General features: G+C 36.2%; 1 protein-coding gene across 1 annotated transcript in view; it reads left to right on the top strand.

Annotated features, from left to right (window-relative positions):
* The window catches only part of TMC1 (transmembrane channel like 1), a gene marked incomplete at both ends in the record, with an annotated part of 59,547 nt that overhangs the window by 40,534 nt on the left and 6,662 nt on the right, over positions 1–12,351 (top strand). Inside the window, 5 exons of the mRNA XM_082075019.1 lie at positions 44–238; positions 6,010–6,189; positions 6,346–6,498; positions 7,684–7,812; positions 11,687–11,754. Of these exons, the coding sequence (XP_081931145.1) occupies positions 44–238; positions 6,010–6,189; positions 6,346–6,498; positions 7,684–7,812; positions 11,687–11,754 (725 nt within the window). The remainder of the gene's footprint in view (positions 1–43; positions 239–6,009; positions 6,190–6,345; positions 6,499–7,683; positions 7,813–11,686; positions 11,755–12,351) is intronic.

Genomic DNA, 12,351 nt, shown 5'->3' with positions numbered 1-12,351 from the left:
AAGTACTCACCGTATTCTTTTCTTTTCTTTCTAACAAGTGCAGGAAGCTATTGTGGAGGAGCAGGAGAGCAGAAAAGAGGAAAATATTCACTTGACTCGATTCCTGAGGGTTCTTGCTAACTTCTTAGCCCTGTGCACACTTGCTGGGAGTGGCTACCTCATCTTTTTTGTTGTCAGAAGATCCCAGAAATTTGCCCTGGAAGGTCTGGAGAACTACGGGTGGTGGGAAAGAAATGAAGTTCGTGCTAGCACATTCCTAAAATAGATGTGGTTTGAAACTGTGTTCCTCTACTCTGCATGTTGCCATTTTTTTTCCTGGGAATTTAAATCCTCTGACTGTGGGTAGCAAATGTCTAACAAAAGAATTGTTCTTGTCTCTCTGCTTCCTTCTTTGTTAAAATGATCGTTCCTTGGTTGGTTCTTTCAAAGGTCCCTTTGTATTTAGTTTTTATTTGGGATTCATTACCTTTCCTCCTCTGTGCTCTTAAGATTGTTTTCCAGCCACTCTATGGACTCACAAGATATCTGCAAGGAGCCCGCTCTCTTGTTGCTTTTGTCCAGAGACTGACTCAAACAAAGTGACTGATCTGTGAGCATGTCCAAAATTATTTTGGGTCTCATGGATACAACTCTGCAGTGTAGCAGCTCAATGAAACTCATGCCTTCCAGTTCCAGCTGCCCAGTTCAAGAGTCCAATACATTTTTTTTCCTGCTTAAATTGCTTCCTTCTGGGGTACACACAGCCTTGCCTGATAGAAGTGTGCATTGAAAGGGATTGTGTCTGCTCTAACAGTGTGCAGTAGGCACCTGAAGTCAGCACTGCTGTATGAAAACCCAGGCAGGTTTTACCTTCTTAGCAAACACACTGCTGTGTATGTTGTAAAACCAGTTGTTTGTTACTTAAAGCTCATCTTCTGAGCTGGAGGGTAAAGCAGATACCTGATTTAAGGTAAAGCAAAAAGATGCTAGCCTCACAAAGCTGCTGGGATGGGTGATGATGGAATGAGGAAAGTCAGTGCCTAATTTTCAACAGCAAAACCTGACTGAGAAGGTAACAAAAACTCCAGCAATTCACCTCTGGAATCCAGAGAAATGGGGTTGTTGAGATTGGGTTGAGTTACTTGATAAAAAATTTTACACTTTGGTCTGGTGGAAAAGACATGTACAAAATTGCTTGGCTTAAAGAAACTTGAGTTCTAAGTGTGACAACAGACTAGCAGAGAAAGGATGTTCAGGAGAAATTCAGTTTTCAGTTGGAAGGTGTGGTAGCAGATTTGTACTAACATGAACTGTGCTAATGAAAGCTGGTATATATATGCTTATGCTACAATGTGGAAAGTAGTTAAACATTTGCATATTTACATCCATTGTTTTACTTTGGTTTGCTTTACAAAAAAATACTGCTAGGGAGCCTCTGTATCACAGAACTAAGATCTGGAGCAGGTGTGTCTCTAAAAGACAGAGACATATAAGACCACATTGCCATTATTTGGCTAAAGAAGTTTTCCTATTGGCAGGTAATTAATATATTTGTGAGGTACAAAATACTGCTCTTGATTGGGTACTAATATTCAATTAAGTAAATATATATTTGGTTTATATGTAACAGCCATTAAAAAAAAAATCTTATTTTCTACATCATGATCTTTCATGTTTCTATCATTAATAAATTAATTAAGATTTTGATGAGAAAAAAACCCCCATAAACAATGTATTACTTAGAGCAAATTAAAGTGCAGGTCTTACATATAATTCAAGCAACAGCATGTGAAAATTGGCATTCTTCATAAAAACATTAAGCATATTTTGTAAGAATTTTATTTTTATCACACTGTAGTAAGGAATTAAAAAATGTTTACAGATGATTATGGTGTCCTTGGAGTAATCCAGGCAAGCTCACAGCCTAATAAAGTGCCACAGGTGACTTTGTGGCAGGACCTTTATTTTCTTCTTAATTTTTTAAACTCCCTCACGATATCGTCATTACCTAGTTCTGTCAAATTGTAGTTCAGATAAAATTGTCTAGTGTGTCATGGAGAGCAGGAAATTAGTGGAAATAGGCAGACTGGAACTGTTAAGAGATTTCATCAGCCTTTGCATTGCTCCTCACACATGGCTGTGGCCTGGTGATGAATTGTGGATGAATTATGTTTCTGCACTATGTGACAATTTCCACATGACTGTGGAAATTTTGGTAAAATGGAGAACAATGACACCGATTCCTTAGATATTCTGAAATTGGATGAAAATTACCAAACAAAATAGATTTTTCTCATTTGATAGAAGATAATTTGCAGAGCTAGAAGGTAGTATGAGCAATTCTCTGGTACTGCTGTACTCTATTTTCTCAAACATATTCCTGTTCTGTTTAAAAATAAAGCTATTATGCTTAAAAGGAGAGAAAACTTATGAGGAGACTGACTGATTTCTCTGAATCAGAATCATTAACAACATTTGGGCAAAGTTTTAAAAAACTTTTTTTTTTTTCAACAATAAAATATAGCTTTAACATTTCAAATCTTGAAAGCTGAAACAACTCCACAGATCTTTTGCCAAAAATATAATGCTATTTACTTTAATGTTCCTACTAGTGGATATGAAGTACATTTGTATTGAAGTTTTTAAGCCATGTTGTCAATGTTCTGTTTAATTCCAGAAACCCTCAGGCAGTTTTGTTTATTATAAAATATAATTTCTCTAATTTATTTTTTTTAAATATTAAACTGTATTTACTAGAAAAATAGGTCTTTCTTAGTGCTTTCTGCAGCAGATGCTAGATAAATCTGTGACTACTGCAATCATTGTTAGTGGAAAATATGATTTCTTTAGCTAGAGTATTGACTCTTAATGAACTTATAATTTAAACAACAAGCAGTCAGTGTTCAGTATTTAATGTTGTGTCGGCACAGTTTAATCTGCTCAGGGGCTGGTGTTTAGTTGTGATTGCAGTCAGAGGATTTCTTAGCAGACTCATAGCAGCTGGAAAAGCTTGTGTAAACTGCAATTTTCTAGCTTTCAGTGTCACATGGGTACTTGGTATCTGGAGTAGTTAATGTCACAGAGGGATAAAAAATTGTGTTTTGAACCAGAGTTTTAATAATTAGTGGGTGCCTCTTTGTTGTAATTCCTTTCTTAGAGAAAATTCTGGCTTAACAGGGCAGAGAGGGCTTTTGAGAGTCCCTTAGCAGATAGTGAATGTAAGACCACCTCAGCTATCAACAGTAACTCTGCCATACATGTATGCTGGCATACTGCCCCTCTTCTGGCATATCCTTGTTAATTTTAAGTCACACAGAGCAGTGAAACTGTCACTGATAAAACTGGGCCAGAAAATATGCTCCAGCACATGACCTTCAAGTTGACAAGAAGTCCAGAATATAAATTGCCTGCTCTCCAAAATCAAATTAGATTAAAGTGGCTAAAATTCAACAGACAATTCCATGGATGATTTCTTTGTTCAGCAAAATCCTTCACAAGAAACTGGAAAGTATAATGATAATATATCTATGAAACTTTATGAGCAATATATAAACTTTTGAAATATAAAAATAGTAGATTTTGGATTTTGAAAACTCAATGTGCTACATTTTTTCTGAGTTAAACATTGCATTTTTCGTTGTAATAATTTCTCACTTTTCAGCTTTGCAACTTCCTGTGCCTCATTTAACCTCTTATCTTAATAACATATTTTCTCTAGGATTAAAAATGCTCTTGAGATGTAGAACATGAATAGTCAAAGCATGGAAAAACAAGTATAGAAAGCAAATTAGGAAGAATATTCTTGCTTCAGATAACTGGTACAGGAGGCAGACACAATGAAAATAAATAAAATATTGAATGTCCAAGAGAAAGAAAGCAGTGACTTCTGTCCTGCCTCTCCCATGCAGCAAAAAGGAAACTTTCAATAAAGTTAGCAGAGACTGTATTTAAAACTGCCCAAAGTACATTCCTTTTCTTCAAAAATACATATTTACTATGTCTTCCAGTATGAGAACTAAGGGAAATTAAATGAACTGAGTAGAAGTCATGTTCAGAAAAAGCAAAAGAGAAGCAAGAGAAGTCATAACACTCTTGATAGCAGGAAGTTAGAAATTTATTAGAATTGATAATAGTTCTAGCATAATGGGTTACAGCATGGCTGAAAAATGCTAGTTTCAGAGCAATCAGAAAACTGGAGTTCTGTGAACCGTTATGGCTTTTTGTGATTAATAAATTATTTTTACTTAATTGTTTTAATATGATTCATCTCAAACAAACATAGTTGCATTTTCCAGCAACCTTTCTAGTTTAGATTGAGACATTTTCTGTTTCCTGTTTATTGTCTTAGTCCTTAAAGATATAGTTTTTTGTTATAAAATTTTATTTTAAAATGAAATTAAATATCTGCCCTCTCAAACTTTTTCAATTATTTTCATTTTTGTCTGACACAATAAATTAGAACCAAAAGGTTCAAGCAGACTTGAAATAATTTTCAGCAATCACTTAGGAATGTTATATTACTAGAATGTCTCACTTGTCTGTAGAATTTATAAGCTAGGCTGTATTTTAAACTTTCTGTAAAACCTAGTTATCTGTTTTTCTCAGTTCACTTTCAGTAAGCTTGTTCCATTTCCATACTGCTAAGATGGTGAGTTAATCTTATCAGAGGTTACTCAGAAAACAGGGTTGATTTGAATTTGCTGATGCAGTGAGGACATGAGATCTGAGATAGACTAGAGAGCTGTGCAATCACCAGCCTCATGAAATTTAGCAAGAGCAACTGCCAGATTCTGCACCTGGGTTGGGGTAATGCTGGTTATACATACAAACTGGGGGTGAGAGGCTGGAGAGCAGCCTGGCAGAAAGGGATCTGGGGGTTTGGGTTGGTGGCAAGTTGAAAGTGAGTCAACAGTGTGCCCTGGCAGCCAACTGTGTCCTGGGGCGCATCAAGCACAGCATTGCCAGCCAGGCGAAGGAGGTGATTGTCCTTGCTCTGCTCTGTGGTGTTGCAGCCCCACCTCTAGTACTGTGAGCAGTTTTGTGTCCCTCAACATAAGAAGAACATCACGCTATTAGTGGGTGTTAGAGGAAGGTGACCAAGATGGTGAAAGTCCTCAAGGGCAAGACTTACGAGGAGCTGCTGAGGTCGCTTTGTTTGTTCAGCTTGGAGAAGGCTGAGAAGTGACCCCATCCCAGTCTAGAGCTTCCTTAATTGGGTCAGTGGAAGGGCAAGTGCTGATGTCCTCTCTCTGGTGACCAGCAATAGGACATGAGGAAATGGAATGAAGCTGCATCAGAGGAAGTTCAGATTGGACATCAGGAAAGGTTCTTCACTGAAAGGGTGGTTGCTCTCTCCAACAAGCTCCCCAAGGAAGTGGTCATGGCACCAAGCCTGTCAAAGTTCAAGGAGTGTCTGGACAATGCTTTTAGTCATATGGTTTAATTTTAGGTAGCCTTGTGAGGAGCAAGGAGCTGGAATTTATGTTCCTTATGGGTCCCTTCCAACTTGAGATATTCTGTGATTCTACAGTTCTATGATTCTCTAACATCTAGAATTAACTTTGGGTGAGACCGCAGATAAATTTAATTTGGTGCAGTGTTTTTGTAGGAATGTTTTTTATGGAACATTTATGTGTCTGCTGGGAAGCTGTGGTAGGGATGTAGCATAAAACAGTACTGGAAATGTGTTTTGCCATGTTCTCTGATAGTAGAATTCAGGTTAAAATGTAGGTTCTAGTCAATAACTAACAACTAATTCTTTCAGATGTTTAAAAAAAATGTAAAATGAAAAAATGTCACATATCCATCTGTAGTAGATTATATCCAACTTCTCACAAATTTCTTCTTTTGAAAAGAAAACATCTTGTGAGTCCCAGAGTGGATTTTGTTCTTCATTAAATCAAACACCAAATAAAAAGTACTAATAGAAGCACACCCTCCACATGAATCAATAATAATGAAAGAACTTGCCTATAAATTTCTCTCTCTTTTTTTTTTTTTTTTTTCTTTCTTCTTCCTTCCCCCTTTCAGGTGAACATGGTTATGTCACTTTTAGGAATGTTCTGTCCAACTTTATTTGATGTAATCAGTTCTCTGGAAAACTACCACCCTCGAATAGCTCTAAGATGGCAGCTGGGACGAATCTTTGCCCTTTTTCTTGGCAATCTCTACACTTTCATTATCGCCCTAATGGATGAAATCAATCTCAAGGCAAGCTATTTACTTCCCTTCACTATTTTTAACATGTAGCTGGGCAAGGATGAGAACTTCCAGCCAGTCACAGAAATGTCAGCAAAAGATGTTGTTTTCTTCCTGTATTGTAATTATTCCCATGTTATTTAGTTTTCTATTTTTTTCTTTACTTAGTTGGAAGAAGAAAAGATTGTCAAGTATAACATGACAATATGGGAAGCCAGTCTATACAACGGTACTATCCCAGAAAATTCCACTGCTCCTCCAATACAGGTGGACCCTGCAGATGTCCCCAGAGGACCATGCTGGGAAACAATGGTAGGACAGGTAATGTCAGCTTTGAGCTCATATTTGAAAATAGATCATAATCTGTTAGAAGATATTTTTGTTTCTGCTAATAAGTGACATTAAAGTGGGAAAATGTGAGGAAAGGCAGATGTGTGACTTTTTCCTGACCTAAAATGTTGAGTAAAAAAATATTTCAGTTTCCTTGGACCCTGTCTTGTACAAAAGTCTTTGTCTGGATAGTTGAGAGTATTGAAAGCATTTTTTCCCCCCTCCATTTCACTATTGTCTTCATTTACCTTCTCATTCCTTATCCCATTTTTGTCTTTCAAAACCTTTTTAGCAAGTCTGAAAAGTTGGATTAATCACAATGCCTAATAAATGCGCTAATTTTGATTAGAGTTTTGATCAGAGAGCTATTAGTTTCTGACTACAACAGACTTACAGAAAATATATAAAAAAGTATCGCCATAAGGAAATACATGTAAGATAACTCTTACAGCAGCATCCTTTTGAGAAGGCATCTTTATCTTTAGACAAATAACATAATGCAAAAGAGCAATAATGGTTTAATGTAAATCTGCTCAGTCCTTTTATTTGACTCAGTTGAACATCTATTCTTATTGATGTAGTAATATAAAATATCATATCCAAAGTATTTTCTAACATCCCCCTTTCTTCTATTTGATCATACCCCATTGTTGGATTTTTGTGCATGTGAATGAATTCAACACTGAATCACAATTTTTGCTGTTTCTTCATCACTTTGACAATCTCATCATCACCATCATCTCTGCTCCTGATTGAATAAATGACCAGCAGGGAGCAGACAAGTAGGAGAAACAGTCCCTCTATTCTTTTCACTGATGCTGAATAATAAGCTAAGAACACCGAGAGCTCATCACTGCACTAATTTTCTCCTTAATTTCAGATAAGTGAGAGTAATAGACTTTTGGGCCACTGGGGCCACTAGAGTAGGATTTAGTGAGACTTACTAAAATTAAAGAAGAGAAATGAGGATTTCCATTAGGATTTTCTTCTGTCTTCTCCATATTAACTGGGAGTTGGTGCTCCTGTTTTTCAGAACTGGTGGATCTAGAGGAGGAGTACAGTCTTTTCCATGTTGAAGTAGGGGAAGCAAAACTAGCAGTCTAGTCCAGTATTTAATTATTACTGTGATTACTAATTTCTTAAATATATTCTTAAAAGTAAATATTGCTTTAACAGGAATTCGTACGGCTGACAGTCTCTGACACAATGACAACATACATCACAATTCTAATTGGTGATTTCTTGAGGGCTGTGTTTGTAAGGTTTTTCAATTACTGCTGGTGCTGGGATTTGGAGTATGGATTTGTAAGTATCTGATTTGCTGTTTTAAATGTCTTTGTCAGATTATCATTTCACATTTTTTCAGTAAATTACATTTTCCTTTCAATCCTACAGAGTTAACAACTGGCTAGACACATCAGATTCAAAATCCCTGAGCAACATTGTGTTAGTTTTTCTCAGAATTTTCTTATGCCTCAGTGTTTGATTTCGTCTTTAGACTTTGGTAACTTTAGACTTTTTTTTTTTTTTTTACATTTGATTGTATAAGAAAACTGGGTACAAACTTTTAACATGTTTCAGATTTGAAGACTCATTTACTGTCGCACAGAATACAATCTCATTGATTTCTATGGGATTTTGGACAGGGTAATCTAGCATACTGGAGCATCCATTGTTTGTGGAGAGAAATATGAAAGAAGTTGTTCTAGAAGTCTTATTATATATACTTTTTGCTAGAATTAGTTTAGCTGAAATAAAGGTAGTAATTCCCGTAAGACAAGCCAGTGTAGAGCTCTTCACTTGGGAGCTGAGACTTTCACTCTTTTACACAGATCTGAGCTAGATTAGATTAGCCAGCCAGAATACCTACACTGTAAGGTCTGATGCTGTTTTTTCACCTGTTAAGCAGTAGTCAGGGTACTGACAAAGCTTGTGAAGCTCCTGAAACCTCTTTTGTACTTACTGAGAGGTATAGGTAACATTGTAGTTTTTCTGCCATCCTTTTGTCCTCTTTTCCTCAAAATTTTACCTTCATATGTGTACAAATTTTCCATTTTACTAAAACCAACCTCTTCTGAAACTGTAGTTTTCCAGAGGAGGAGAAAGTTTTGGTGTTTTCTACAAAAAACCAGTTTTCTGGTGTATTAATCTCATTGTTATTGGTTGGATCCTATGAAATTTCGGCCTTTGTGGCAAGTTTCAGGTTTCTCTCTCTTAATTCTACAGTGTGTCTCAAACAGGACTGGTGTAAGGCTGGAGACAAAGACAGCCAGCTGGCCAGGTTGTGGACAAACAAGTTATAACCTTTGTACTATTGATATCAAATACAGGAATATGAATACAGTGTGGGCAGAGAGCAAACACAGCTTGTGGAACTGTGTACTTCCATATATTAATACTTAAATTATATCTGGAGCTTCCTCACGTTTTCAAATATTCAACAGCCATCGCAATAGCTAAGGCTGAATGTGGGGAACACATGAGTCATTGTAGCCTGAGATACATCTGTGAGGAAACAGTTCAGATATTGTATTTTCCAAAGACATTGAAATCTTAGTCTGGACCTTTTTCCTGTAAGGATATCCACAATCAGTGAAAGAACCTGAACGAATACAAGCCTGAAAGCCATTCTGAAGATCGCAGGACAGATTTTACTTAGTGTGATTCAGCTTTCATTTAGGCTTCCTGAAACCTCTTGTCTCTTGTTATTTACTCTGAATCAGCTGCTTTTTATGCAGGAAATTTTTGCTGCATGATCTGTCCAATCACAGGTGCCCTACAGGTGCCCAGTGCTATTTGAGATGACCCTGGGTATCCTGAATAGCTGTATGAGTCTACCAGACATACAGATATATATAATTTCGTTTGTTTGTTTGTTTGTTTTTGTGAGATGCCTGCAGTTTATTGGTATTGGGAGCCACACAGTGAACTGCAGGACAACATGGCTTAAACGGAGAGTTCCAGTTCTCAAATGAAGACGCACACATCCACCCATTAATACTTCACACTTAATATTTGTTCTTTTTTTTTTGTTAACATTAGGAATGTTAATGGAATATAATACAGTAATTCAATCAATAGAACAGACCCACAAAAGAAAGAGCTCTAATTAAGGATCTGGCCTAAAAGGCTGCACAAATACCATCTTTCTTTTTAGTCACTTGTCCATAGAAACAGTAAAAAACATAGAGAGAGGCAGTAAGCAGCAGGAGTGAACCTCACAGCCCCCACACAAGGGCTTCAACACTGTTAATGGAAGCTGTGGCATTTTTATCCGACAATGAGGGGACACCTTATTTCCAACAATATATTATTGTTCTCAAAGGGTCAACAACAGAGCTGCTGGTAGTACATGCTGAAAACAATTTATTATTGTAATTTTTATTTGGGAGTATATAAGAATAACTATAATGGTCCGGTCCATTACGGTCCTCAGGTCCAGCCAGCTATCTGAAACAACAACCAGAAGTGGAAGTGCAAACTTAAATTCTTAAATTCTTCCCTAGGAAGCTGCTATATCTATGACTCTGTGTTTGTTGGTTATGATGTACCTATCATCCATTAATTTTTAGTCTTTTTTTTACCCTAAATATTTTTAACAACCAAAATATCATTTGGCAAAGAATGTCAGAAATTAACTTGCATGTTGTGTGGTAAACCACTTCATTTTGTTTGTTTAAAAATTATTTTAAAATGATTTTATTTGTTAATGCTAGCTCCTATGTTATGAAGAACATTCACACATTATTTAGTTCTGTATGATTCTATTTATCTCTCCAAGTCACTTATGAGATTCTGTTCCTTTATATAGCTCTCCTTAGTCAACTGCTTACTAAGTTGAATGCTACTAACCTGTTTAATATTTCCTCGTGTGGAAATGGATTCATAAATACAAGCAGCATAAATATGACAGTTTACTGTAAACATTTACATATAAAATTGTACATTTACTCAAACTTATATGGAAAGAGTGTAGGGGCTTCAACTATTCCAACAGCATAACATAGTGCTATTCGAAATTGTGACTTGAATTTGTGATTTTAATAGAATAAATTTGTCTTGGTTTAGTCATAAAGAAATAGTTGGTTTTGTCTCTCATGTCACTTCCTCCCTTTATCAGTCATCCATGTAATTAATACCTGGAAGTTACACATAGCCTTTTTGTCCACTCACTAGGGTAAATCATGCACATCACCAGCTATGGTGTAGCAAAACTGTCTTTTATGAAAAAGCTGATTAAAAAAAACCTTTGTGACTAAGAAAAAACATATGAATTATATGCTTTAATCAGCCATTTAGGTGTAAAGCAAAAGTTTACAGCTACAATTTCTTACCAAAAGGTTTTGTTCTGGTGCATATGTGTAATATATAAGTGTGCATTTCAATTGTTGCTCAAATGCAGTGTATTCAATATTTGCAGATAGAGGTCTTCATGAATGAGAGAATAATAAATAGGGTAAAATAAGAGATGTGGAAATGATTAAAGATTTGGAAAAACAGAATGAAAGTGTCAGATGAATGGTTCAGAAATATAAGACTAAATAGTTATTTGTTTATAGTGTTTATATGTCTATACTGGGAACAAAAATTTATGAGTGCTTTCTTCATAAGACAGTGATGATGATACCCCACATCTGAATATTGAAGTAAAATTTAGAATGAAACACACTCAAATTAGAAATAAGAGATTTATATTGGGCAGAGAAGACAAAGTTAGGCAACATCTATCAATGCTTAAAAATAATTCTTCATCAATATAACTGTTAAAATATGAAAGATGGTGTTCAAACAGGAATTAAATAACAGCAGCCCCATGGCTGGTACTGCATTGCAGGACACATCAGTTGACCAGCAGTAGCCACTCCAATGGAAAATTTATGAATCGTTGTTTTAAAATTTAGCCAGTACACAAAACTATTTTTAATATTCCATTAGCACCTTCTTCTGAACAAAGCCAAAAATGATTTTCAGTAAAATACTACAAGCTGTATTAAAGTCTGCCTGCTTGCCTTGAGTCATATTAATTTGTTTTGTGATTCACTGATAAGATGCAACAAGAAGCCTTACAACACGATGCCAGTATGCTGCTGTTATTGGAAGCAACAGTTCTAATCTACTGTAAGTCATCTTAAAACCCTTTGTACAAGCCTAATGAAAGCATCTGTCTTATTTCTTTCAGCCATCATATTCTGAGTTTGATATAAGTGGAAATGTGCTGGGACTGATCTTTAACCAAGGCATGATCTGGTAGGTGCGGTGAAGCATGTTGTGTCTGCAGGATGGTAAGATTTAGCCGTATCTGTGAAAGATTCTTCTGAAATGCTGATCCTGTCCCATTGCTTTAGTTTGGTGGAAATGCAATGGAATACATTAGTGTATCAAACTCGGGTGCACTGCAACCCGTGGGACCACTTCAAAACTAGTTCTGGGTAAGACTAGATGGACAAGATGCATCACTAGGGACAAGATGCATCAGGATTTTGCAATGAGCTTGTAAGACCAACCAGTAAATAGCTGTGTAGATGAATCTTATATTTTTTTGACTGACTACTTGCTAGAGCAAACACCTGTCCTGTTATGTTTGTCTTTGAATTTCAGCCTTTCAAAATAGCTTACCACTCTTTCCCTATGTGTCCTGTGAAAAATGGCCTTTTCTTTCAGAAATTTGTGTATACTTATTTGTGATTGTGAATGTGTATAAAATGCTATTGCTGCAGTATTAGTCCTTTAGCTCTAGAGGAGAAGAGCTCTATGTTTCATCCTATTTTTGGACTTCATGTGAGTGGTAAAGAATACTAACTTGTAGAGTCCTCATGCACGATGCTCAGTCTTCCTCAGAAACAA

This window comes from Streptopelia decaocto, assembly GCF_964273445.1.
Source record: "Streptopelia decaocto genome assembly, chromosome: Z".
Classification (NCBI taxonomy): Eukaryota; Metazoa; Chordata; class Aves; order Columbiformes; family Columbidae; genus Streptopelia; species Streptopelia decaocto.
This window is presented reverse-complemented; position numbering and strand designations above follow the sequence as displayed.